Genomic DNA, 23,974 nt, shown 5'->3' with positions numbered 1-23,974 from the left:
GTGCTACATATATACAGATGATCTACAGAGGGCTATGAATATATTCACAGTAGTGGAAGCGTAGCTCTCTGAAAAGACTGTAATAGTGAAGAGTGTATGCACTATAAGAGAGACAATGCTATGTCAGTGTCTTATGCTGAATGTTGAGAATGAATGACAGTCATGATCATGGTCATTGGGAGGAATAAGGGGATGTGGATGGAAAGTGTGGCCAAACTTAATGACTTTATTTTCAGCTATAAAGCCAACCTAGATTTAAACATTTAATAGGCCACTAGTCTGGTTTATGGGTGTCTTAAATTTGGTTTTGGTTTCAAAACAAAACTTCCACTATAGATAAAACACTGGTTTTGAGGCTTCCCGTTAATTGGTGTGTAACTGAGCCTGAGAGCGAGAGTGTTTCAATATAAAGAGCTGATAAGTCCCAACATTTAATTCATACTCATTAATAACAGTAAACGCAATGCCAACATTATGAGCAGACGTTCTCTGTCTTTGCTCTTGACGGAGGCGGTCGCATTTTTCTCCTTCTCCCTCTCGCTTATCTTTCCTGCTTGGCTTCTCGTGTCTTTTTTATAGTCTCGCTTTCTAACCCTCAAAGAGTTTCTCAGTCCTGTTCTCTAAAATCTAACGAATTATGGATTTGATTAACTGGTCCCGTAACGGAATTGACATCTTCCTGGGCTTGGGAGATCCTGATCCTGATTGTCCTTCGGAGACGTTTCCTGCTGGATACTCGATGGTCGGTTGCGTCGTCTGTCTGGTGACACTCTCAATGGAGGACATTGAACGACATCTACCAATTCGGAACCAAGATAACAGAGTTCTGGCTGATTGGAGCTGGCTCTGACCTGGCTTATCGAAGAACAAGAAGTGGCTACAGCTGTTCAAAATCCCATAAGGTTTGCCGACATGATAGACAATTGGCAGGGCTGTGAGTACTCAGACTGTATTTTGAAGGCAATATGGATAAGATCTTGGAGAAGAACAACGGGAATTGAGAGAATTGGTGACAGGTGATGGATATTAGACCATCTCTAAAATTGGATGCAGTTGTTCGCACTAAACCTAAACATTCACCATCTTCACTCATGCGGCTATCCCACTGGTGCCAGCTGAAGGCCTGCCAAGGTCGAAGCTGACTGGAACAACAAAACAGACCTACACTTACCCTCCACCCCCTCCAAATGTCTTCGAAGCTTATGTCTCCTATGTAGTGAGATGTGATGATTCATGTGCTATTTGCTGAGGTGGGTTTTTTTTTTTTTTTTGTTTGTTCTCAAACTGATCTCCTTGTTGGAGCTCAATCTGGGGGGAGTTCTTTTTTCTCCTCGTCTTTCCTCTTGTTGTGCTTTTTCCATTGTATATAGGGGTGGGTTTTTATAATCGATTTATCGATTAAAATCGATTCTGGCTTGGATAACGTGAAATCGATTCATTAAAATCCTGAATTGATTTTTTAATATAAATTGATTTTGCCCGAAATGCCAGAATCTCAGGTGAAACCTCATAAAATTTCAACAACCACCAAACAGCTAAGACAGTAAATGAGAGCAGGAACACGGATTCTGTGACTTTCTCACCTGACGGCACAGACACGAGCTGAAAGCCGACAGCTCGCTGATTCTGATCTGTTGGCGGGTCTGCGCTCTGTGTTCACGCCCTTTTTGCGCCGATTCTAAAGCTGTTAGTTTTATCTCTCTCCAAACAATATTGACCGAACCAGCAGCAAAAGAAGATCCAAACTACGCTTCACATAAACATCGTCATGAATTCCCTCTGACTTTTGCTGTTTTGCTTCCACCACGATAAAATCATTCATGCACAGCTCTCTCTCTCTCTCTCTGTACTTCAAGAACAGTTTCCCATCTAAAAAATCTGTTTTCTGCATTATTCGCTTGCTTGTTACGCACAAGTCTACCGTTGTTTACAGCGCTGTCGGTCGCTGTTTTTTTTTTTTCCTTTTACTTACTTCCGAAAAGAAAACCTCATTTCTGCCGTTCAATACTGAACAAATTTAAACTTCAAAATTATGCAAAATGCAAAACGCTCAGCTGTGTCTGTAATAAAACTGCTGTAACATCAGAGGTAACGTTCATATGTTGATTAATGTTTTTTTTTTTCCGTTTTTGATGTACTGCAGAATATTTTTATAAAATCCCAGAACAGGAAAATCACCTTCATGTTTTTCTGTGTTTTATCTTCAGCTACTTTGACACAAAGGCATCTGCTGTGATGCTTACACCTTTGATAAAGTCTTGTGTGTGTCAGCTTCCTTTTTATAGATACAAAAATATGTAAATCACTGATCTGAATTATAATATTTAGATCCCAGAATTTCCCAGATTCAAATTGAATTGAATCGAATCGAATTGTGGATTGAATCGATTCGGGGCCTTGTGAATCGGAAACGAATCAATTCTAGAAATCAGTGACGATACCCAGCCCTAATTGTATACCCCTCTGACCTGTCTTCCCCATGTGACGTTTGTCTGATGCATGTATGGTCGGAAGGGTAAGATGGCGATGGCAAAGGTCGGCAGCCTTAACCCAATTTCCTTCGGGGTCAACCTTCAGGATCAATAACGTTTTATTGAATTTAATTTGAATTGAAGTGAACATGATGAATGGCAGTATTACAGGCACTGAGTTGCCTGTTATAGAAAAGAGAAGATCATAGAAGCTGTGGTTTCTCAAAGCAAGAGCCTCAGAGGAAAACTACAAGAGAACCATACTCTGATTGTAGTGACCCACAAACATTATATTATTATCTGTTATGATAAAGCTGCATAATGTAGATCAGGGGTGGGGAAACTCCAGGCCTCAATACCTGCCCTGCAGGCTTTAGATATCACTCTGGGTCAACACACCTGAATCATATTATTAGTTCATTACCAGGTCTGTAGAGAACTTCAAGACATGTTGAGGAGTGGAGTTGCTCCAACACCCACTCACACCCTGGGCCATCTGACCTCAGGAAATCACATGATAGGGTGGGGAAAGGTTTCACAATGAGCTCACCCAAAACCTTGGCTGATTGTGACCTACACCCATTTTCACACCTTGGCTCATGTGATTAGGTAGAGGATCATTATGGGGCCCGTTGTCCCTCTTTTGGGGGGGGGGTCACTCCCACAGGCCTTAAATCTGGGACTCTCCACTGTTTGACCCTAGAACTGAAGAAGCCTAATGGATGAGAGATGAGAGAGAAGTCCAGATGCTTTTCTTTCCAAGCTCCTTCTTGGTCATCCAGGACTACGATGACCTGGATGACTAAGAACCTTCACAAACATGTCGCCTCTTGTACATCGTCTTATTATCTTTTGGGAGAGACCTGTGTCATTTCCAGTTAAAAAAAAACAAAAAACTTGCTGGTTGAATAAAAGTGACTTTAAGTCAAAATTTGCCAGGGGTATGAATAATTATGGACTTGACTGTATATAACTGTCCAACAAAGCAGAGCCCTCTAGTGAAGAATCGATGCACTGACATCATATTGAATGTCTCTTGGAATCTGTTTTCTTTTTTGCTGCTTTTTCTCTTTTTATTGTTTAGTTTTTACAAAGTACACATGTGACGTGATTAAACATAATTATATTTCCATCAATAACCTGTCAGTGTAACAGTGAGAACAGAGACGTGTGGTTTAGTTGTTATTTTGAGGTTTAAAAAAACCCCCAACACTTGACAGAAGTTAAACCTGCAGACGTGATGACTTTTATGTTTTACGTTCTTTCAGAAACAGAGTTAATAATTTTACAGTCAAAGCTGCAGAGCACCCAGAAAGTAAAACAAACCAAAGCTCACAAAGTAATATCATTAGCATGTCTCCTATTTTCATTAGACCTCTTTAAAGTGAAGCTGAAGTATTTCTATATTTCTGTTAATTATTTTCCTGTGTTGTCTGTTTTAGTACAAAGTGTGAAACCCACTGACAGACACACCAGCTGTGGTGTCTCTGCTGTGACACTGAAGTTATTTCAGACACAAACTCTCCGCAAAATGTTCCTTTAAATCACCATGGTAACAAACTCTTCTTTAGTGAGCAGGCAGTGTTTCAGTGTTGGAGGTCAGCTGTGTGGTTCTCATTAAAGTGCAGTTTACTTCAGCGATGATCATCCTGCTCTGTTGACTGAGCTGAGATGTTTCCATACATGAGATCAGGGTTCATCTGTGGAGACGAGACAGTTATTATACATTTATATCAAACTAAACCTTTAGCTCACTCTCCTATCAGAGCATTAGAAAATTTCACTTTGTAGAGTTCATTTGATAAAAGTCAATGTTAACAATATGGTACACAAGCCTTTTTAAATTCATATTAAATTACATCAAACATTATCCCTTATATGCCTAAATGTTGTCAGTACAAACAATGACATTGAGAATCATAGTTTCAAACAGCTCAAATCCCTTTCACATGATGTTCATGGTGTAACTGTATCAGTGTTGGGACTAATGCGTTATTAAGTAAGGCATTACAGTAACTACGTTATTATTGTGGTAACGAGCACGGTAACTAATTATTATGCCAAAATCAGGAATGCGTTAATCGTTACTGGGATTTAGATAGGGTCGTTACTCGTTACTTCGTGTGGTGGCTATCGCGGAGCTTCCACAGATTCAGTAACATTAGCATGTGGTGGAGGCCAGCAGGTGGATGAGGGAAAGGGGAGGCAGGAGGAAGAGAGACCCGAGGCGGCCGCCGCTCCGAACTGAACTTCAGGTAAGAAGTTATGACCTGTAGTCTATCTGGGTCAGATATAAACCAAGTTTAGGTGTAGTTTATTTTCGTTATGCTGACTCTTTTGTACTGGGTACTAGCTAGCATGACGGAGTTTCTATACAGCTGGGTGGGTGCTATGAAGTTACTGATGTTCAACGTTATTTTGTTCTTAAGGTTAATTATTAGAGTTGCCAACACTAATAATCCCTTTTTAGTCCCCTAAAAAACCGAATCGTCTCTTATTCAGAGAAAATATTACGCGTTTCTTATTGAGGTGAAAAGGAACAGTTTGTCCCGGACTTCAGCTACAATGAAAAAGACACAAAGCTGGAGTTATTCTGTCTTTACGCTGCACGGCTGCCTCTTCCTTTCTATTGGTACACAGCAAATTCTGGTCTTTGGAATAAACTCTCTGGGAGTTCAGATTAACTACATTTGAGTGTACATGCGTGACCATCGAATGAACTCTAGTGCAGAGTTCGAGTAACTCTTTTCTGGGAGTTGATTTTTCAACTCTTTATAGGAGTTAAAACTAAACTCTCATGGAGTAAAATTTCTACTACCATAGAGAGTAAAATGTAACTCATAACTAGAGTTCATTTTGATATTAACTCTTTTGTAGTGTCACTCATCAAATGAAAAAAGGTTTTGGGTGACAATTACTACAAAAACACCATACTGATTATTGTGAATGTATGAATTTTATTTATCAAAAATATCATATTCAAAATTCAATGCTGCATGGACTAACATACATTCTGTGTAACAGCACTGTAATAGTGTAACATTCAACATTAAAACAGCAACAATTATGGCAGCTAAACAGTTGAGACATTGTGTGGTCAGATAGGCCTAACATTGGGGGGGGGAAACTGAATTAAAGAAAAAAAATGACTACAGAATAAACACTTCTTGTAATGCAGTGTTAACATGAAACAGACTCTATAAGGTCTGACAAACACAAGTATTAGAATATAAGGCATATACAATCAAAAATCAACCACAGCAAAGCTACCATTTACGCACATAAGGCCAGTAAATTGTATGCTTTGATTAAATTATACTTTCTTCCAGGAGAACAGATGGTTATTTTGTATTTTATTATGGTAATATACAATTTACATACCACAAGGTGTGAGTGTCACATAGCGTGTTAGGTCAGAGCAGTCACGCAGCTTCTTGGATGATTCTGTTTCCAGGATGTCTGAAATGCACGTGATAAATCCAACTTACTGTTGAGCCATGAAAGCAGCATTTTGTGATTGTTACTACAGGATATTAGACAAATTAAAAATGTTTATTTAGGAGTAACTGTACAAATCAAATCCTACAAAATCTATCGGAGCATGTATTTACTTACCTTCAGCTGTATAGATGACAAAACACACCTCTTTGACTGCTGCAAGTTCAGGAAAGACATCCTCATCCACCTCTATACCCTGCTCATCTGTGACTTTCAGTGCTGCATTTTCTGGTATGAGAAACTTCTGCTGCACTGAAGTAAAATCATCACTTAGTTAATAACAACATTATCATTTCCTCTTTAATGACTTATTACAAACCATGTATAACTTACCTGCACTCATAAAATCTGTGAAGCTGACTTCTTCCAATTTGACATATTTCTTTGTCTCTCTGTGTTTTACTTTTATCAACATCTTGGCCACCTACAGAAAAAACCTTTACTAATATGAAACATAACATGTGGAAGAAGAAGAGGCTGTTTATGGTAACTTTATTTGAACTGTGTATAACTTAATCCATTGTTTAGTCTTTTACAAAGTACACATGTGACGTGATTAAATGTAATTATATTTTCATCAATACCTGTCAGTGTAACAGTGAGAACAGAGACGTGTGGTTTAGTTGTTATTTTGAGGTTTAAAAAAAACCCCACACTTGACAGAAGTTAAACCTGCAGACGTGATGACTTTGATGTTTTACCTTCTTTCAGAAACAGAGTTAATATTTTTACAGTCAAAGCTGCAGAGCACCCATAAAGTAAAACAAACCAAAGCTCCCAGAGTAATATCATTAGCATGTCTCCTATTTTCATTAGACCTCTTTAAAGTGAAGCTGAAGTATTTCTATATTTCTGTTAATTATTTTCCTGTGTTGTCTGTTTTAGTACAAAGTGTGAAACCCACTGACAGACACACCAGCTGTGGTGTCTCTGCTGTGACACTGAAGTTATTTCAGACACAAACTCTGTGCCAAACTCAGTGGCACAGTTCAGTTGTGGTAAGTAAGCAAGCTAGAAGACTGGCAATCTTGCTGGGTATCCAGTTACAGAAGCAACACATTAACAAGAGAATTCTGAGTAAAACCAAAGTTACTTTCCCTAGTAACGAGTTACTTTGAAAGTAACAAGTAACTTGAAGTAACTTGAGTTACTTTTGATAGAAGTAACTAGTAATGTAACTAAGTTACTAATTTAAAGTAACTTACCCAACACTGAACTGTATATAATCAAATAAAAACTATAAGAAAGAAAATCATCAGGTAGAGTTTGTGAGAAAACTGAAAAAGCTGAAGACTTTTTGGATTATTTCAGGTGAAGACAAACATGACAGATGAGGAGATGTTTTTCTTTGAATCCAGTTCTGTACCTGCTCTTTGCTGTCTGAGGTTCTTCTTGGAGACTGTCTGGAAGTCCTCTTTGATCTAGTTAAAAAAAAATGACTGACTATGTGAAATATAAGACAAAAACAAAAACAGTTTCCTTATTTGATCCACTGAATCTGGAAAGGAGCTCACAGCCCTCTATATTCAAAATACAAAGTAATGAACTCTATAATCCACTTTGATCTTATTCAGGTTATTAAAGCCCAGTGTGTAATAATCTACAGTATTGTAACAATATAGCCCTCGTTTACAGTGTAATTAATGTTTCAGACATACTCAGGTTTGTAGTGGATATGATGTTGTTCTCGGGGCTGAGATGGAGGAATCGTGGAGTAGAGAGAATCTGTTTCATTCTTGTAGATGTGGAGTCTTTGGTAGTTCAGGTCCTGCTCTCCTCGATGAGCTGCGATGTCGTCATACTGGGGACCAAAGTTTAAATGATAGCAAAGAAACAGAGAAGCTACATTATCAGTGATGATGATGATTATTGTTATTTTTACAGTAATGAATAAATTACTGCAGATCCTTCAACTAAGAGCTCAGCTGGATGGTAGAATTAGCCCAAAGTACTAGATTTAAACTTATATTCATAGATCTTTTATATGAGTTAAACTATGTGAGTGAGTCTGTTTAAAAAACAGACTCACATTTTAAAAAACTATTATAAAGCTTTTAAAAAGCTGACTGGTCTATTATTTGTTGCTGTAGAAAATATTTATGACAAAGGAATAGACCTTTAAACCATAAGGTACAAAAATATTTCTGTGTCAGCAGAAGAAAAACTAAAAGAAGACAAAAAACTAAGAAAGAATAATGATCTGATTTTAGTGAAGAATAAGAAAGGTATCATCTCTTTAAAAATGACTTGGGTGTATTTTTGGAAGGCTGATGTTTTGTGTTGTACTAAAACTGTATTTTATTTTTATCACCTCCAAATCCTCCAAATTTTCATTTCTTGAAGGTTGGTGAGAGTTCCTCTTTCTTCTGGTTTATAAAAAAAAGTGATAACAAAAATGAACAGGTGGTGTCAGGTTAGTGTGTAAATTCTAAATTGAATTTCAATGATCTGACAGAGAAAACAGTGTTCATCCTCACCTCCTCCACCAGCAGACAGTGAGAAGTATTAAAAGGAGCAGAGCAGCAGAAACTCCTGCAGCTGCTGGTGTCCATGTTCCTGTGATACTTTGGACAGTGAGAGTCTTTGGAGCAGAGCTGATATCTTTGTTGGTTTTCACAGCACAGGAGTAGCTTCCTGCATCCTCCCTACTGACTGGGTCTAGGATCAGATGTTTGTTCTGGTTCTCTCTCGGGGTCAGAGGTCGACTGTTCAAGTACCAAATGTAGTTTGTGTTGTCAGTCAGAGGACAGCTGGTACTGCAGGTCAGTGTGACTCTCTGACCCTCTGTCACCACTGCAGGAGGACTCATCTTCACGCTCAGCTCTGAAAGATACTTAAACTTTTCAGTAACTGTGAGAGATATTTTATGTTAAGTGTTTCTTATAAACAGCAGGTTGGTTTGTAGCGTCAATGTTACAAAGTGACTGAGAGAATCTTTTTTTCTTTTACAAATATGAGAACTGTATTAGGTTTAAGAAAAGAAAACTACATAATTTAGTAAAGATTTTATTGTAAAGGATAATATAAAGAGCTTTAACTCTATGTAGGAGATTTAATTGCTCACATAACTTAACATTTGTCTGTCTGTTCTTTCTGTCTGTTTGGGGACTGATAACCATGCATGGACTGAAACAGAAAACTTAGACTAAAAAAAACCTTTCATCACTGACTGAATGAGGAAATAAAATTGCATCAGTTTGTATAAACATCTTGAAAGGTCTGATGACTCCATCATGGATCAGGTTGTGTCTCCTTGACCAGTTTGCATAGATGAATGATGGTGCTTCATGCTGTTTGTAACCCAGAATGAACCTACTGACAGTAAATGGTCCAAGGGCCACAAATCTTAGTGTACGTGTGACAGCTGTGACATTACTGGAGGACATTTTTAGTTAGAAACCCAAGTGGATGAACCATAATCAATGGATTTATGAACTGGAATTCTGGCTGTGTTGGACTGAAACCTGGAAGAAGTTTGGTGATTTTGTGCTGAGTCTCTGCTTCTCATTGATGCTCTCTCTCCTTCAAAGCAACACAAGACTACATTTAAAGTCTAAAGTTGTGGACATTTTCTTTTTGACTCTTTCAATAACAGTAAAGGTGAAAACTTGTGTATAAATATTACATCTCTCAAATCGTTCTCACAGATTGTTCTAGTCCTTATGCTAACACATACCTGGGATCTATTTTCACCAGTAAGGTAACAAGTGCAAACATAGGTGAGCAGAGCTGCTGTTAATTGCCATTAATAGCTAATAATTGCAGCTAACTCTGGAGTTGCTCGTGGATTTCATCATCAAGCTGAAACGTTGTAGTCATGCAGCTGTAGGCTGTTAGAGCTGGCTGAGTCTCCCCACTACCAGCTTAGATTAGTTTCTGTTAGCTTATTTGAGTAACACACAGGACTAACTGGGATCTAAACAATGAATAGTGAGTCAAACAAGCTGTAATTACCTGTGACAGTCAGAATAACTCCAGGAAAATCAAACTGTTTCACTTCTTCATTTTCTGTTGTGATGGTGAACCTGTATTCTGCTGAGTCATCTCTCTTCAGCTTCTTTAATCTGAGGATGTGTTGGTTCTTCATGCTGTCATCATACTCCACATGATCTGCATCCTCAGTCAGCTGTTCAGCTTCTCTCTTGACTTTGTACCAACATTTAGACTGTATCTGCTCATAGTCAGGATGTGAGTATTTACTGGAGATGTTGACTGAAGATCCTTCCAGAGCACAGATTCTGCTGTGGACATAATTCAACGTCCAGCAGGAATCATTAACACCTGAAATATCAATGAAACAGAGAAGAGATATTTTAACTTAATTAGTCAAATCAGTTTATTTCTATCACACATTTAAACACAACAGATGTTGACGAACGTACTGCACAACATGTAAAAAGCACTTTAAAGTATACTTATAATAAAAATAACCAAATAATTAATAAAAGCAATAATGAAATAATAACATTAAATATATATAAATGAAGAAAGAAATACACTGGGGAAAATGACAGACTGAGTTACTCTTGGCTGAGACTGAAAAAGCTGAGGAGAAGTCAGGAGATGAATACTGTTAGTATCATAGATGAGCAGATCTGAAGAGGGAGACGAGTCCAGAGTTTTGGATCTGCAGCTGAGAATTGTGATGTGATCACCAACATTTTAAAACTGATCCTGAACTTTACAGGAAACCAGTGTGATGATTAGTCTTTATTGCAAGAAGTGGTGGTAATACTTTGTAAGTGGAGAGACAATAAGTTTACTCACAGACATCAGCAGAGCGCACATCCTCAAGACCTTTTATAGCACAAGACAAACTGTCACGATTAGAGCTGGAAACTAGAATCTGTTTTCCCTCCTGCACTTTAGGCTTTCTGTTCTCATACCACACAAAGGAAATCAGAGGGTCAGTCAGAAAACAGCTGCTGTTACAGATCAGTCTGATGTGACCTCTGTGTTCAGCAGGAGTCCTCTGGACATGAATTTCTGTTGGGAGATGATAAACACATTTTCCACCAGTTCATCTCTGTCATGTCAAATAAATTAACAAATAAAAATGAAGTTTCAAAGTGCAGTTTGTCCAGAACTTCACCTCTGGGATATGTGATGGAGCAGGACTCGTCCACTGATGTCTGCTGAGAAGAACACATTCTCCCTTTAGCATAGGTCACACTGAAGCAGGTCTCTGTGATGGAACCTGAGAAAAAACAACAACTTCCAGTAAATTCATTAGAGTCTGAAGAGTAAAGTGTTTGTATTTAACATCTCATAACATGATGAGGAGGTGTCCATCATGACTCACCCACAGAGACTTCAGGGGCTCTGAGATCCTCGTAGCCTTTGACAGCACAGGAGTATGTGACTGCTTCCTCACTGCTGAGCAGCTCTTGGTACCAGGGAGACCAGTCCTCATAGAGAAACTCTCTGTTCTTGTACCAGATGTAGGCTGCAGGCTTTTCAGTCAGAGGACAGCTGCTGCTGCACATCAGTGTTACTGTCTGTCCCTCTGTGGCAGGAATCACCTTTACCTGCAGCTCTGAGAGGTCACATGACCAACATGAATACACTGATCATCCATAAACTCATTCATTTGTGATGCATTTGTAAAAAGAACTGTACCTGTAACTTGGAGATGAATTCCACTTTGTTGACACTTTGATCTGTCAGCAGTTTTAATGCAGCAGTAAAAACTTGCATCACTCTCTGTCAGATTATTGATTGTTAGAGTGAAATTACTCTCTGCTGACATGCTGTACTTTACATGTGTTTCATCTGTAGAGAGTTCAATCTTGGAGACAGTATCGTGTCCAGTGTACCAGCTATTTCTTGCAGTGGGATGTTGATGTGAGCAGGGCAGATTCACTGATGAACCTTTCAAGGCACAGATGCTGTTTGGTTTTCCCTGAACACCTTTAACACAACATGTGATTAGAAAACATGGTGAACATTTATGCTAACTTTCTTTTCTGTGCTAATCTGTGATGACAGCATGTTACTGTGAAGGATCACAATCTGGTGCTTTGATACACTTGACAGTTCAGAACAGTAAAAGTACAAATCCTGTTAACTGTCAATCTTCTGTTTTCTAAAATCATTTTATAACTTTCTGCAGGTTTGACACTAAAACTCCTGCCTTCCAGAAACATCATCACAGTCATCATGAGGAGGAGAAACAAATTATTCCTACCTGAGAGACACAGAATGAAACCCATGAACAAACATCCAGCTTCTGCCAACAACATGGCTGTTGTAGATTTTCTCTTCTAATGAGAAAGTTGATGTATGATGATTATAAAGAGCCGATCACTGCTGCTCTCAGAGTTTCAGAAATATCAATAACATGAATAAACGTTCAAATCAACATCTGTCTAACAGGAATGACTGACTTGTGTGAGTGTGTCAGCAGACAAACTGCATTCAGCTTTAACACCATCACTTCCTCATTTACTTTTTCCCCCCACAAAGAGCCCTCTAGTGAAGAATGTATTACATGAGATATTTGACAAAATACTGAATCTACTTTTGAATGAATTGTTTTCTGTTTACTTTTCTTCCAGAATTTTTGGTTTTATAATTTTTCAGTGACAAATGATGACAGTTAAACATGTGACAAGCCCGAATTTCATTGTATTTTTGTGAAAGCTCTGTCTGTGTGGTGGTGCAGTGGTCATGGTGGTCGTCTCGCTTTAACAAGCTCGTGGGTTCATATGGCTGTCTGGGACTTTGCCTTCACATGTTCTTCCTGTGTTTGTGGTGTTTGTTCACAGGTGTGAGTACATCTAGTTTTCTTTCTCTCTGTGTTTGCCCTGTGAGAGACTGTTGGGCTGTCCAGGTGTACCTCACCTCTTGCTCTGTGGCAACTGTGATAAACTCCACCTTCCTTGTGAACTCTAACCATATAAGTGGAAGAGCATGTATCGGTCAGGGTTGATGGTGAAAGCAGAGACATGAAATTGTTTGAGGTTATATTGTGGTTCAAAAAACAAACTTAAAAGAACGACCTGAAGACATGATCACCCAGAAAGTAAGAAAACCTAAAGCTCCTAAAGTAATACGATTAGCAGGTCTTGTATTTTGCATCACATGCATTTCATTGTGTTTACAGAAAGAACAACATGAAAGTAAACACTACAAAAACATCATCTGCTGTACAAATACCTGCATTTCTGAATTTAAAGATGTCTGATGATATTATGTGGTGGAAATGACTGGTATGATGGTGTTGAATGGGGCGATTGTGGCTCAAGAGTTGGCAGTTCGTCTTGTGATTGGAAGGTTGCTGGTTCAAACCCTGGCTCTGACAGTGTTTGTTGTTGTGCCCTTGGGCAAGACACTTCACCTATGGCCTACTGGTGATGGCCAGAGGGGCCGATGGCGTGATATGACAACCTCACTTCTGTTCTGACTACAACTGTAGCTGCCTCCACCAGTGTGTGTAAAACGCTTTGAGGGTCTCGAGAAGCGCTATATATATGCAATCCATTATTAATAATTGTGCGCTTTGTGTTGTGTTACTTTCTGGGTGATTTGCAGCTTCAAATATAAAAATCTTTCACATTGTTTGTGTCAAACATTTAAAACATTAAAGACATCATGTTTGGAGGTTTCACGTCTGTTAAATTTTTTCTGCATCCAACAACAACAACAAACAGCTTCACATGTTCACGTTCTCATTGTTATCACTGAAGGTTTTTTATTGTTAATAAACACTAAATATTTATGTGAAATTTAGTGATATTGTAATTTTTACATTTTGTAAACTAAAAAATAATATTATAATTTTAATAATGATGACAAGAAATAGAAAATACATTTATTTGAGGTCAATACATGGATTCTTCACTAGAGGGCTCTTTGTGAGGGAAATAAGTAAATGAGGAAGTGATGGTGTTAAAGCTGAATGCAGTTTGTCTGCTGACACACTCACACAAGTCAGTCATTCCTGTTAGACAGATGTTGATTTTTAACATTCACATTTCTGATATTTCTGAAACTCTGAGAGCAGCAATGATCGGCTCTTTATAATCATCATACATCAACTTTCTCATTAGAAGAGAAAATCTACAACAGCCATGTTGTTGGCAGAAGCTGGATGTTTGTTCATGGGTTTCATTCTGTGTCTCTCAGGTAGGAATAATTTGTTTCTCCTCCTCATGATGACTGTGATGATGTTTCTGGAAGGCAGGAGTTTTAGTGTCAAACCTGCAGAAAGTTACAAAATGATTTTAGAAAACAGAAGATTGACAGTTAACAGGATTTGTACTTTTACTGTTCTGAACTCTCAAGTGTATCAAAGCACCAGATTGTGATCCTTCACAGTAACATGCTGTCATCACAGATCAGCACAGAAAAGAAAGTTAGCATAAATGTTCACCATGTTTTCTAATCACATGTTGTGTTAAAGGTGTTCAGGGAAAACCAAACAGCATCTGTGCCTTGAAAGGTTCATCAGTGAATCTGCCCTGCTCACATCAACATCCCACTGAAAGAAATAGCTGGTACACTGGACACGATACTGTCTCCAAGATTGAACTCTCTACAGATGAAACACATGTAAAGTACAGCATGTCAGCAGAGAGTAATTTCACTCTAACAATCAATAATCTGACAGAGAGAGATACAAATTTTTACTGCTGCATTAAAACTGCTGACAAATCAAAGCGCCAACAAAGTGGAATTCATCTCCAAGTTACAGGTACAGTTCTTTTTACAAATGCATCACAAATGAATGAGTTTATGGATGATCAGTGTATTCATGTTGGTCATGTGACCTCTCAGAGCTGCAGGTAAAGGTGATTCCTGCCACAGAGGGACAGACAGTAACGCTGATGTGCAGCAGCAGCTGTCCTCTGACTGAAAAGCCTGCAGCCTACATCTGGTACAAGAACAGAGAGTTTCTCTATGAGGACTGGTCTCCCTGGTACCAAGAGCTGCTCAGCAGTGAGGAAGCAGTCACATACTCCTGTGCTGTCAAAGGCTACGAGGATCTCAGAGCCCCTGAAGTCTCTGTGGGTGAGTCATGATGGACGCCTCCTCATCATGTTATGAGATGTTAAACACAAACACTTTACTCTTCAGACTCTAATGAATTTACTGAAAGTTTTTTTTTTTCTCAGGTTCCATCACAGAGACCTGCTTCAGTGTGACCTATGCTAAAGGGAGAATGTGTTCTTCTCAGCAGACATCAGTGGACGAGTCCTGCTCCATCACATATTCCAGAGGTGAAGTTCTGGACAAACTGCACTTTGAAACTTCATTTTTATTTGTTAATTTATTTGACATGACAGAGATGAGCTGGTGGAAAATGTGTTTATCATCTCCCAACAGAAATTCATGTCCAGAGGACTCCTGCTGAACACAGAGGTCACATCAGACTGACCTGTAACAGCAGCTGTTTTCTGACTGACCCTCTGATTTCCTTTGTGTGGTATGAGAACAGAAAGCCTAAAGTGCAGGAGGGAAAACAGATTCTAGTTTCCATCTCTAATTATGACAGTTTGTCTTGTGCTGTAAAAGGTCTTGAGGATGTGCGCTCTGCTGACGTCTGTGAGTAAACTTATTGTCTCTCCACTTACAAAGTATTACCACCACTTCTTGCAATAAAGACTAATCATCACACTGGTTTCCTGAAAAGTTCAGGATCAGTTTTAAAATGTTGATGATCACATCACAATTCTCAGCTGCAGATCCAAAACTCTGGACTCGTCTCCCTCTTCAGATCTGCTCATCTATGATACTAACAGTATTCATCTCCTGACTTCTCCTCAGCTTTTTCAGTCTCAGCCAAGAGTAACTCAGTCTGTCATTTTCCCCAGTGTATTTCTTTCTTCATTTATATATATTTAATGTTATTATTTTATTATTGCTTTTATTAATTATTTGGTTATTTTTATTATAAGTATACTTTAAAGTGCTTTTTACTTGTTGTGCAGTACGTTCGTCAACATCTGTTGTGTTTAAATGTGTGATATAAATAAACTGATTTGACTAATTAAGTTAAAATATCTCTTCTCTGTTTCATTGATATTTCAGGTGTTAATGATTCCTGCTGGATGTTGAATTATGTCCACAGCAGAATCTGTGCTCTGGAAGGATCTTCAGTCAACATCTCCAGTAAATACTCACATCCTAACTATGAGCAGATACAGTCTAAATGTTGGTATAAAGTCAAGAGAGAAGCTGAACAGCTGACTGAGGATGCAGATCATGTGGAGTATGATGACAGCATGAAGAACCAACACATCCTCAGATTAAAGAAGCTGAAGAGAGATGACTCAGCAGAATACAGGTTCACCATCACAACAGAAAATGAAGAAGTGAAACAGTTTGATTTTCCTGGAGTTATTCTGACTGTCACAGGTAATTACAGCTTGTTTGACTCACTATTCATTGTTTAGATCCCAGTTAGTCCTGTGTGTTACTCAAATAAGTTAACAGAAACTAATCTAAGCTGGTAGTGGGGAGACTCAGCCAGCTCTAACAGCCTACAGCTGCATGACTACAACGTTTCAGCTTGATGATGAAATCCACGAGCAACTCCAGAGTTAGCCTCAATTATTAGCTATTAATGGCAATTAACAGCAGCTCTGCTCACCTATGTTTGCACTTGTTACTTTAGTGGTGAAAATAGATCCCATCTATGTGTTAGCATAAGGACTAGAACAATCTGTGAGAACGATTTGAGAGATTTAATATTTATACACAAGTTTTCACTTTTACTGTTATTGAAAGAGTCAAAAAGAAAATGTCCACAACTTTAGACTTTAAATGTAGTCTTGTGTTGCTTTGAAGGAGAGAGAGCATCAATGAGGAGCAGAGACTCAGCACAAAATCACCAAACTTCTTCCAGGTTTCAGTCCAACACAGCCAGAATTCCAGTTCATAAATCCATTGATTATGGTTCATCCACTTGGGTTTCTAACTAAAAATGTCCTCCAGTAATGTCACAGCTGTCACACGTACACTAAGATATGTGGCCCTTGGACCCTTTACTGCCAGTAGGTTCATTCTGGGTTACAAACAGCATGAAGCACCATCATTCATCTATGCAAACTGGTCAAGGAGACACAACCTGATCCATGATGGAGTCATCAGACCTTTCAAGATGTTTATACAAACTGATGCAATTTTATTTCCTCATTCAGTCAGTGATGAAAGTTTTTTTTTAGTCTGAGTTTTCTGTTTCAGTCCATGCATGGTTATCAGTCCCCAAACAGAGAAAGAACAGACAGACAAACGTTAAGTTATGTGAGCAATTAAATCTGTCATCTCCTACATAGAGTTAAAGCTCTTTATGTTATCATTTACAATAAAATAAAAATTATTTCGTTTTCTTTTCTTAAACCTAATACAGTTCTCATATTTGTAAAAGAAAAAAAGATTCTCTGAGTCACTTTGTAACATTGACACTACAAACAAACCTGCTGTTTATAAGAAACACTTAACATAAAATATATCTCACAGTTACTGACAAGTTTAAGTATCTTTCAGAGCTGAGAGTGAAGATGAGTCCTTCTGCAGTGGTGACAGAGGGTCAGAGAGTCACACTGACCTGCAGTACCAGCTGTCCTCTGACTGACAACACAAACTACATTTGGTACTTGAACAGTCGACCTCTGACCCCGAGAGAGAACCAGAACAAACATCTGATCCTAGACCCAGTCAGCAGGGAGGATGCAGGAAGCTACTCCTGTGCTGTGAAAACCAACAAAGATATCAGCTCTGCTCCAAAGACTCTCACTGTCCAAAGTATCACAGGAACATGGACACCAGCAGCTGCAGGAGTTTCTGCTGCTCTGCTGGTTTTAATACTTCTCACTGTCTGCTGGTGTGTTAGGTGAGCATCACTGTGTTCTCTTTCAAACTGTCATTCGCACACTGACCGGACACCATCTGTTCACTTTTATATTCCCTTATTTCATTAACCAGAAAAAGGAGAACTTCTAGCCAATCATCAACAAGTGAAACAATGGAAAACTTGGAGCAGGTAAACAAAATAAATGTAATAATTCTTCTACAACAGAGGAACATCCCCCTGATCTATTTAGATTATTCCTTCATGCATGTCAGAGCAGCTTCATTTTAACAGATATTGGAGATTATGTATCGGAATTTCAGGAGCAGGACCACCGCTCCAAACACCCTCCTTCCAGCTTTCATCTATATAGGTCCCCCCAGTTATGCAAGCTGATCATTCTTATTTACATGCTCCACCCTCTCTCCCTCCTTGTTCTCCATTCTTTAACTTTTTCGCTTCTATTTAGTTCATGGGGATCTGCCAGGCCCGGGAGCCATTGCCAGCCCCCTTCGAGGCCTTCCCCAAACCGCAGCTCAATTCATGTCAAAGCCATTCACCTTTACCTACTAAAACGCTGTCAAACCTAAAATGAGGACGTGGCCCAGCTAATGAAATTACAAAATGCTTGTGAGTCACTACAATCAGAGCGCAGTTCTGCTGTAGTTCTCATCTGAGGTTCCTGATTTCAGAATATAATGTTTCTCTTATGTTCTGGTTTTCTGTAGGACGTAATTATTTTCCTACAATTGTACAATAAAGCCTGCTGAGGGTTTTGTAAAGCAATTAAAACTACAACTGATCTTGTTCACTTTGTGTTACAGGAAAAACTACCAGTAGTTGAAAAAAAGTGTTCTTTCTTTTTAAACTAGCTCACACTCTTAAACTCATATTCATCCTTCACTCCAGCAGTGTGTTATGCTAACTGCCCCAAGATGTTCCTACAGTGACCTTGGATTGAATTTAACATGTTATTTCTCTTTTTTATCAGGTAAATTTTGGGCCCCAGCATGACGACATCTCAGCTCAAGCAGCAGAGCAGGAACTTGACTACAGCGAGATCAACTTGTCCAAGAACCAAACAGAACATCCCTACTCCACTGTTCAGTCATTTCAAGAGCAGGAGCATGTCCCCTACGCTGTTGTCAACTTCAGAGACAACACAACACCTGAGTGAGTTTGTTTTATGATTATCAATAAAACTCAATGACCAGGCTGTGGACACCTAGAGCCTGTACAACACATCAACTTAAAGAAGATACAATATAAAAACACATCTGCCTGTACATCTGTTCATTATGTTGGTATTACATTCACTTCTTGTATTTACTTTTTCTGATGAGTATGAACAAACTGTGGTCACTCTTGACAGGTTTCTTTCAAACCCTCATAGGAACTGAAACTAAAACATTTGAAATGGTTACCAGCTTTTTATGTTGAGACAATCGTTCTCAGGCTCTGTCTCACACCAGATAAGAGGAAGCCTCAAGAACAGTGCTTTATCTATATGTGTGTATATTAAAATGTGTTTCTTAAAGTGTCTTTGACACATTAAAAGGTCATCATTATCTCAGGCTTTGCCCAACATGCCAGCAAAATTGTTCTAAAAATTGCATTAATGAAAAAAACAAACAGTTGAACTCAATTTCTTGTAAAGTCAAAAATGTCTTCATCATAAATCCATTGGAGATTTATAGGACAGACTTCATATTTATGAACATGTAACAAACATTTTGTATTACAAGTAGAATAATAAATTTTATCTTTAGCCCTTGTGTTGTCCTTGGGTCATTTTTGTCCTCTAAAAAAATCTTTTGCTATCAAAAATGTGTTTTTTATTCATCAGATGGTCTGAAAATAACAGAAGTTATTCATTACTATGCTATGCATGATAAGTTTTAAGTAATTTGAATTATTTATGGGGGTTTTATTGGATTGTATAACACCTGTGGTCCTCGTGGACAAAAATGACCCCAAAGTACAAAGTGTTGCAAAGGGTCATGTTTTCACACCATACTGCTTTCAAACATCTTTGATCTTGGATCACTGATGTGTGGGGTCAAGCAATGGTCATAACAACCACCACAACAACAACAACAACAGGCAGCACAATGAGGAGAAAGGTGCTCTATATTCAATTAAATGTTATTTATACAGTGCCAAATCACAACAACAGTCGCATCAAGGTGCTTCATATTGTAAGGTAGACCCCACAATAATACATACACAGAAAGTATGCTCACAGGCCTCCATTGCACTAGAGATTTGTGAGCATACTTTTTTTTTTTACCATGTTGTGCAAAGCAATGACCAGTAGAACAAAGCACATATTGTCCTCTAGTATAATGAGGAGGAAGAATCAATGTTCAGGAAGATCCAGGGTTAGAAGATAAAGAAAATATTGTCAATATTTAGATCACTTGCTACCCTTTCTCTGAAAAAGCACATCACCCACCTGAAGAAGTGGAAGAAGGCTATGAAGTGAAGGAAAGTGATGAAGAATCTGAACTATGTTCAAGTAGGTTCTCAGGCATCCAGGACATGGTAGTCCGAGGAGCTTGGAAAGAAAGTGACTGGGCTTCTTGAAGTTTCTTGAATTTTCAGAATGTGAAACTGAAATAGAAGATGTGTTAGAGGACTACACATCTTCCATTTCAATTATGATGAAGACAAAGAATCAAGCAAGAAAGAGGAGTCAGCTGAGACAGAGGAGTATTTGCAGTAATGTGAGGAAACACTGATCTGGTCTTCTATTCTCCCCAGTGACAGACGATGCATGAATCTCTCATGCGTCACAGAGAAAGACAATCTACCACAGTCCAAACACATATGCCAGGTCCCATACTCCTTCAGTTGCTTTTCTACTCGAGTACTGAAAGCATTAAACACAGTGTATTCTGCTTGTATTATGCTTTTTAACTTTCACATGCCAATGGATGCATCAGAGACCAAGTTGGGGTTCAGTAACTTGCCCAAGGACACCTTGGTAAGAACTCCAGACTAGATCACACAGAGATTGAACCAATAACTATCCAATTAGCAGATGACCTGCTCTACAGCCAACTCAGTGACAAACAAGGAGGGACAACAAGAGAGGAAGAAAAATGGATTGAATGCAGCTGTAGACATATGTGGGTATGTTGATTCTTACTGCCGTGCATCCAGTAGAGTCGCTACGGCCAGTTTATGACATCCTGAGTCTGGTAGAGAAGTTTTCATGCTGACACAAGATTAATCATAAAATCACAAAAAGGATATAATTTCTTAATAAAGACACAATAGAAGATCGTTGTTCATGACACAAACGCGCTCCCATTTGAGGTGTATGGAATTAGTGGGTGTTTCTCCTGCTGTTGACGTAAGATCCAGGTACTGATGTGACTGTATGAGCACCGAGTCCCCTTCAGAGGACTCTGTCCATTCCAACTATGAGATAAAAACATGGGTAGTATGTGATGCCTGGTCCAGCTGTACATGGAACATTCTAGTGTACGATGGTAAACCGTCTGGCCTGCAGTCAGGACACGTGAGTTGTCCCTAACATTGCAGGTTTCCAAAAGAAAACAATCACCTGTAACAACTTGTTTACTGTATATGACCCTTGGCCTGCAACTGCAGAAAAGAAAGCTGTCCATGATGGGACCAGTACAGAGGAATAAACCTGAGCATCCTCCTGCACTTGTGTCAAATATGGACACGCCTTTGTCCTCATGAAAGTTTGCCTTCACTCAGACCCATGCCCTGGTGTTCCTACCATGCCAAAATATAGAAAACTGTCAGGTAATAAGTTGGAATAAAGTTGAATAAAACCTTGAAACACAGAGATGGATGATATTTTATACTTATTGCTTTATAAACAGTCAAAGCAAACAGGGTCATTTTTGAGCCCAGAGGACAACAGATGTGATTATTCGCTGCCAGTAAAAAACTTGAAGTAGTTTAAAAACAGCTTTCTAAATTAACTTTGACAGAAAAAACAAACATTTTTATGAGGTTTTTATCAGACTTAAATTTGAAATGAAATTAAAAAAAATGTGTCAAAATGTTTGAATTAAGTTTTAATTAAAAGTGGGGGAAAATCCATTTCATATTAATTAAGTATCAATCAAACCAGATGGGGACATTTTTGACCCCTGAGGACCACAGTGATTATGTGCTGCCATTTAAAATTTATAAATGGCTCAAAAAAACCCGATGGCATGCCACATCTGGCCCGATTGTGGTTTGGTTTACAGTGGGGCAAAAAAGTATTTAGTCAGCCACCGATTGTGCAAGTTCCCCCACTTAAAATGATGACAGAGGTCAGTAATTTGCACCAGAGGTACACTTCAACTGTGAGAGACAGAATGTGAAAAAAAAATCCATGAATTCACATGGTAGGATTGTAAAGAATTTATTCGTAAATCAGGGTGGAAAATAAGTATTTGGTCAATAACAAAAATACAACTCAATACTTTGTAACATAACCTTTGTTGGCAATAACAGAGGTCAAACGTTTACTATAGGTCTTTACCAGGTTTGCACACACAGTAGCTGGTATTTTGGCCCATTCCTCCATGCAGATCTTCTCAAGAGCAGTGATGTTTTGGGGCTGTCGCCGAGCAACACGGACTTTCAACTCCCGCCACAGATTTTCTATGGGGTTGAGGTCTGGAGACTGGCTAGGCCACTCCAGGACTTTCAAATGCTTCTTACGGAGCCACTCCTTTGTTGCCCGGGCGGTGTGTTTTGGATCATTGTCATGTTGGAAGACCCAGCCTCGTTTCATCTTCAAAGTTCTCACTGATGGAAGGAGGTTTTGGCTCAAAATCTCACGATACTTGGCCCCATTCATTCTGTCCTTAACACGGATCAGTCGTCCTGTCCCCTTGGCAGAAAAACAGCCCCATAGCATGATGTTTCCACCCCCATGCTTCACAGTAGGTATGGTGTTCTTGGGATGCAACTCAGTATTCTTCTTCCTCCAAACACGACGAGTTGAGTTTATACCAAAAAGTTCTACTTTGGTTTCATCTGACCACATGACATTCTCCCAATCCTCTGCTGTATCATCCATGTGCTCTCTGGCAAACTTCAGACGGGCCTGGACATGCACTGGCTTCAGCAGCGGAACACGTCTGGCACTGCGGGATTTGATTCCCTGCCGTTGTAGTGTGTTACTGATGGTGACCTTTGTTACTTTGGTCCCAGCTCTCTGCAGGTCATTCACCAGGTCCCCCCGTGTGGTTCTGGGATCTTTGCTCACCGTTCTCATGATCATTTTGACCCCACGGGATGAGATCTTGCGTGGAGCCCCAGATCGAGGGAGATTATCAGTGGTCTTGTATGTCTTCCATTTTCTGATGATTGCTCCCACAGTTGATTTTTTCACACCAAGCTGCTTGCCTATTGTAGATTCACTCTTCCCAGTCTGGTGCAGGTCTACAATTCTTTTCCTGGTGTCCTTCGAAAGCTCTTTGGTCTTGGCCATGGCGGAGTTTGGAGTCTGACTGGTTGAGGCTGTGGACAGGTGTCTTTTATACAGATGATGAGGTCAAACAGGTGCCATTCATACAGGTAACGAGTGGGGGACAGAAAAGCTTCTTACAGAAGACGTTACAGGTCTGTGAGAGCCAGGGATTTTCCTTGTTTGAGGTGACCAAATACTTATTTTCCACCCTGATTTACGAATAAATTCTTTACAAATCCTACCATGTGAATTCATGGATTTTTTTTTCACATTCTGTCTCTCACAGTTGAAGTGTACCTCTGGTGCAAATTACTGACCTCTGTCATCATTTTAAGTGGGGGAACTTGCACAATCGGTGGCTGACTAAATACTTTTTTGCCCCACTGTATGTGGCCCAGGCTCATAGAAAACAGGTCTGGCCCATCAGGCTGGCACTTCTGACTGACTGGTGTCGTGGCAGAGTGTATGTCAACCAGATGTGGGCCAAGTCTGGCAATGATGGCACTATTTATGTTCTTATTTTCCTATTTTAGGTAGAAGACCCAAATGCCATGTTGCAATACTATACTGCTATGGAAGCCAACGTGTTAAATGCAGGTTTGACAGGTTTGTGAGTGAACACTTTATCCAAAACCTATGATGGTTTACTCCGCATTGCCAGTGGGTGGCTGTAGCTCAGGAGGTAGAGCAGGTCACTTACTGATCTGCAGTGTTAGTAACTGAGTTACAATATTCTAAAAGTAATTAATTACTTGAAAAGTA

The 23,974-nt window shown here is 39.2% G+C and overlaps 3 protein-coding genes across 3 annotated transcripts; 1 reads left to right on the top strand and 2 right to left on the bottom strand.

The window, feature by feature from the left end:
- Positions 1–1,562: 1,562 nt before the first annotated feature.
- Positions 1,563–7,105, bottom strand: LOC146517389 (uncharacterized). Its single transcript, XM_085163370.1, has 4 exons — positions 6,303–7,105; positions 6,087–6,221; positions 5,853–5,930; positions 1,563–4,171 (listed from the first exon to the last, which is right to left on the bottom strand). The coding sequence occupies exons 1-4, from the start codon at positions 6,382–6,384 to the stop codon at positions 4,161–4,163; spliced, it is 306 nt and encodes a 101-aa protein (XP_085019496.1). The 5' UTR covers positions 6,385–7,105; the 3' UTR covers positions 1,563–4,160.
- Positions 7,106–7,152: 47 nt separating this feature from the next.
- On the bottom strand, positions 7,153–12,341 carry LOC146517388 (uncharacterized). The gene is made up of 9 exons (XM_085163154.1): positions 12,157–12,341; positions 11,589–11,879; positions 11,272–11,505; positions 11,062–11,166; positions 10,737–10,955; positions 9,924–10,250; positions 8,447–8,792; positions 7,628–7,876; positions 7,153–7,390 (listed from the first exon to the last, which is right to left on the bottom strand). The coding sequence occupies exons 1-9, from the start codon at positions 12,209–12,211 to the stop codon at positions 7,225–7,227; spliced, it is 1,992 nt and encodes a 663-aa protein (XP_085019280.1). The 5' UTR covers positions 12,212–12,341; the 3' UTR covers positions 7,153–7,224.
- A 232-nt stretch (positions 12,342–12,573) lies between these two features.
- LOC146517387 (B-cell receptor CD22-like) lies at positions 12,574–21,178 on the top strand. The gene is made up of 9 exons (XM_085163371.1): positions 12,574–14,096; positions 14,374–14,664; positions 14,748–14,981; positions 15,086–15,190; positions 15,297–15,515; positions 16,002–16,328; positions 17,460–17,805; positions 17,898–17,955; positions 18,755–21,178. Exons 1-9 carry the CDS (start codon positions 14,042–14,044, stop codon positions 18,938–18,940), a joined length of 1,821 nt encoding a protein of 606 aa, XP_085019497.1. The 5' UTR covers positions 12,574–14,041; the 3' UTR covers positions 18,941–21,178.
- The last annotated feature ends 2,796 nt before the right edge of the window (positions 21,179–23,974 follow it).

Source organism: Neolamprologus multifasciatus, chromosome 6, assembly GCF_963576455.1.
Source record: "Neolamprologus multifasciatus chromosome 6, fNeoMul1.2, whole genome shotgun sequence".
NCBI classification, from domain to species: domain Eukaryota; kingdom Metazoa; phylum Chordata; class Actinopteri; order Cichliformes; family Cichlidae; genus Neolamprologus; species Neolamprologus multifasciatus.
The sequence above is the reverse complement of the archived record's forward strand: the minus strand, read 5'-3'. Positions and strand labels throughout refer to the sequence as shown.

Bases quoted from the DNA above. Each gene is read 5' to 3' on its own strand.
- LOC146517388 (XM_085163154.1), bottom strand. From the start codon at position 12,211: ATGTTGTTGGCAGAAGCTGGATGTTTGTTCATGGGTTTCATTCTGTGT. The intron at 10,251-10,736 runs GTGAGTAAACTT...TTGATATTTCAG, and splicing joins TGTGCGCTCTGCTGATGTCT to GTGTTAATGATTCCTGCTGG. The intron at 7,391-7,627 runs GTATGTCTGAAA...TTTTTTAACTAG, and splicing joins CATATCCACTACAAACCTGA to ATCAAAGAGGACTTCCAGAC.
- LOC146517389 (XM_085163370.1), bottom strand. From the start codon at position 6,384: ATGTTGATAAAAGTAAAACACAGAGAGACAAAGAAATATGTCAAATTG. The intron at 6,222-6,302 runs GTAAGTTATACA...ATTTTACTTCAG, and splicing joins CACAGATTTTATGAGTGCAG to TGCAGCAGAAGTTTCTCATA. The intron at 5,931-6,086 runs GTAAGTAAATAC...CGTGCATTTCAG, and splicing joins TGTCATCTATACAGCTGAAG to ACATCCTGGAAACAGAATCA.
- LOC146517387 (XM_085163371.1), top strand. From the start codon at position 14,042: ATGTTGTTGGCAGAAGCTGGATGTTTGTTCATGGGTTTCATTCTGTGT. The intron at 14,097-14,373 runs GTAGGAATAATT...GTTGTGTTAAAG, and splicing joins TTTCATTCTGTGTCTCTCAG to GTGTTCAGGGAAAACCAAAC. The intron at 15,516-16,001 runs GTGAGTAAACTT...TTGATATTTCAG, and splicing joins TGTGCGCTCTGCTGACGTCT to GTGTTAATGATTCCTGCTGG.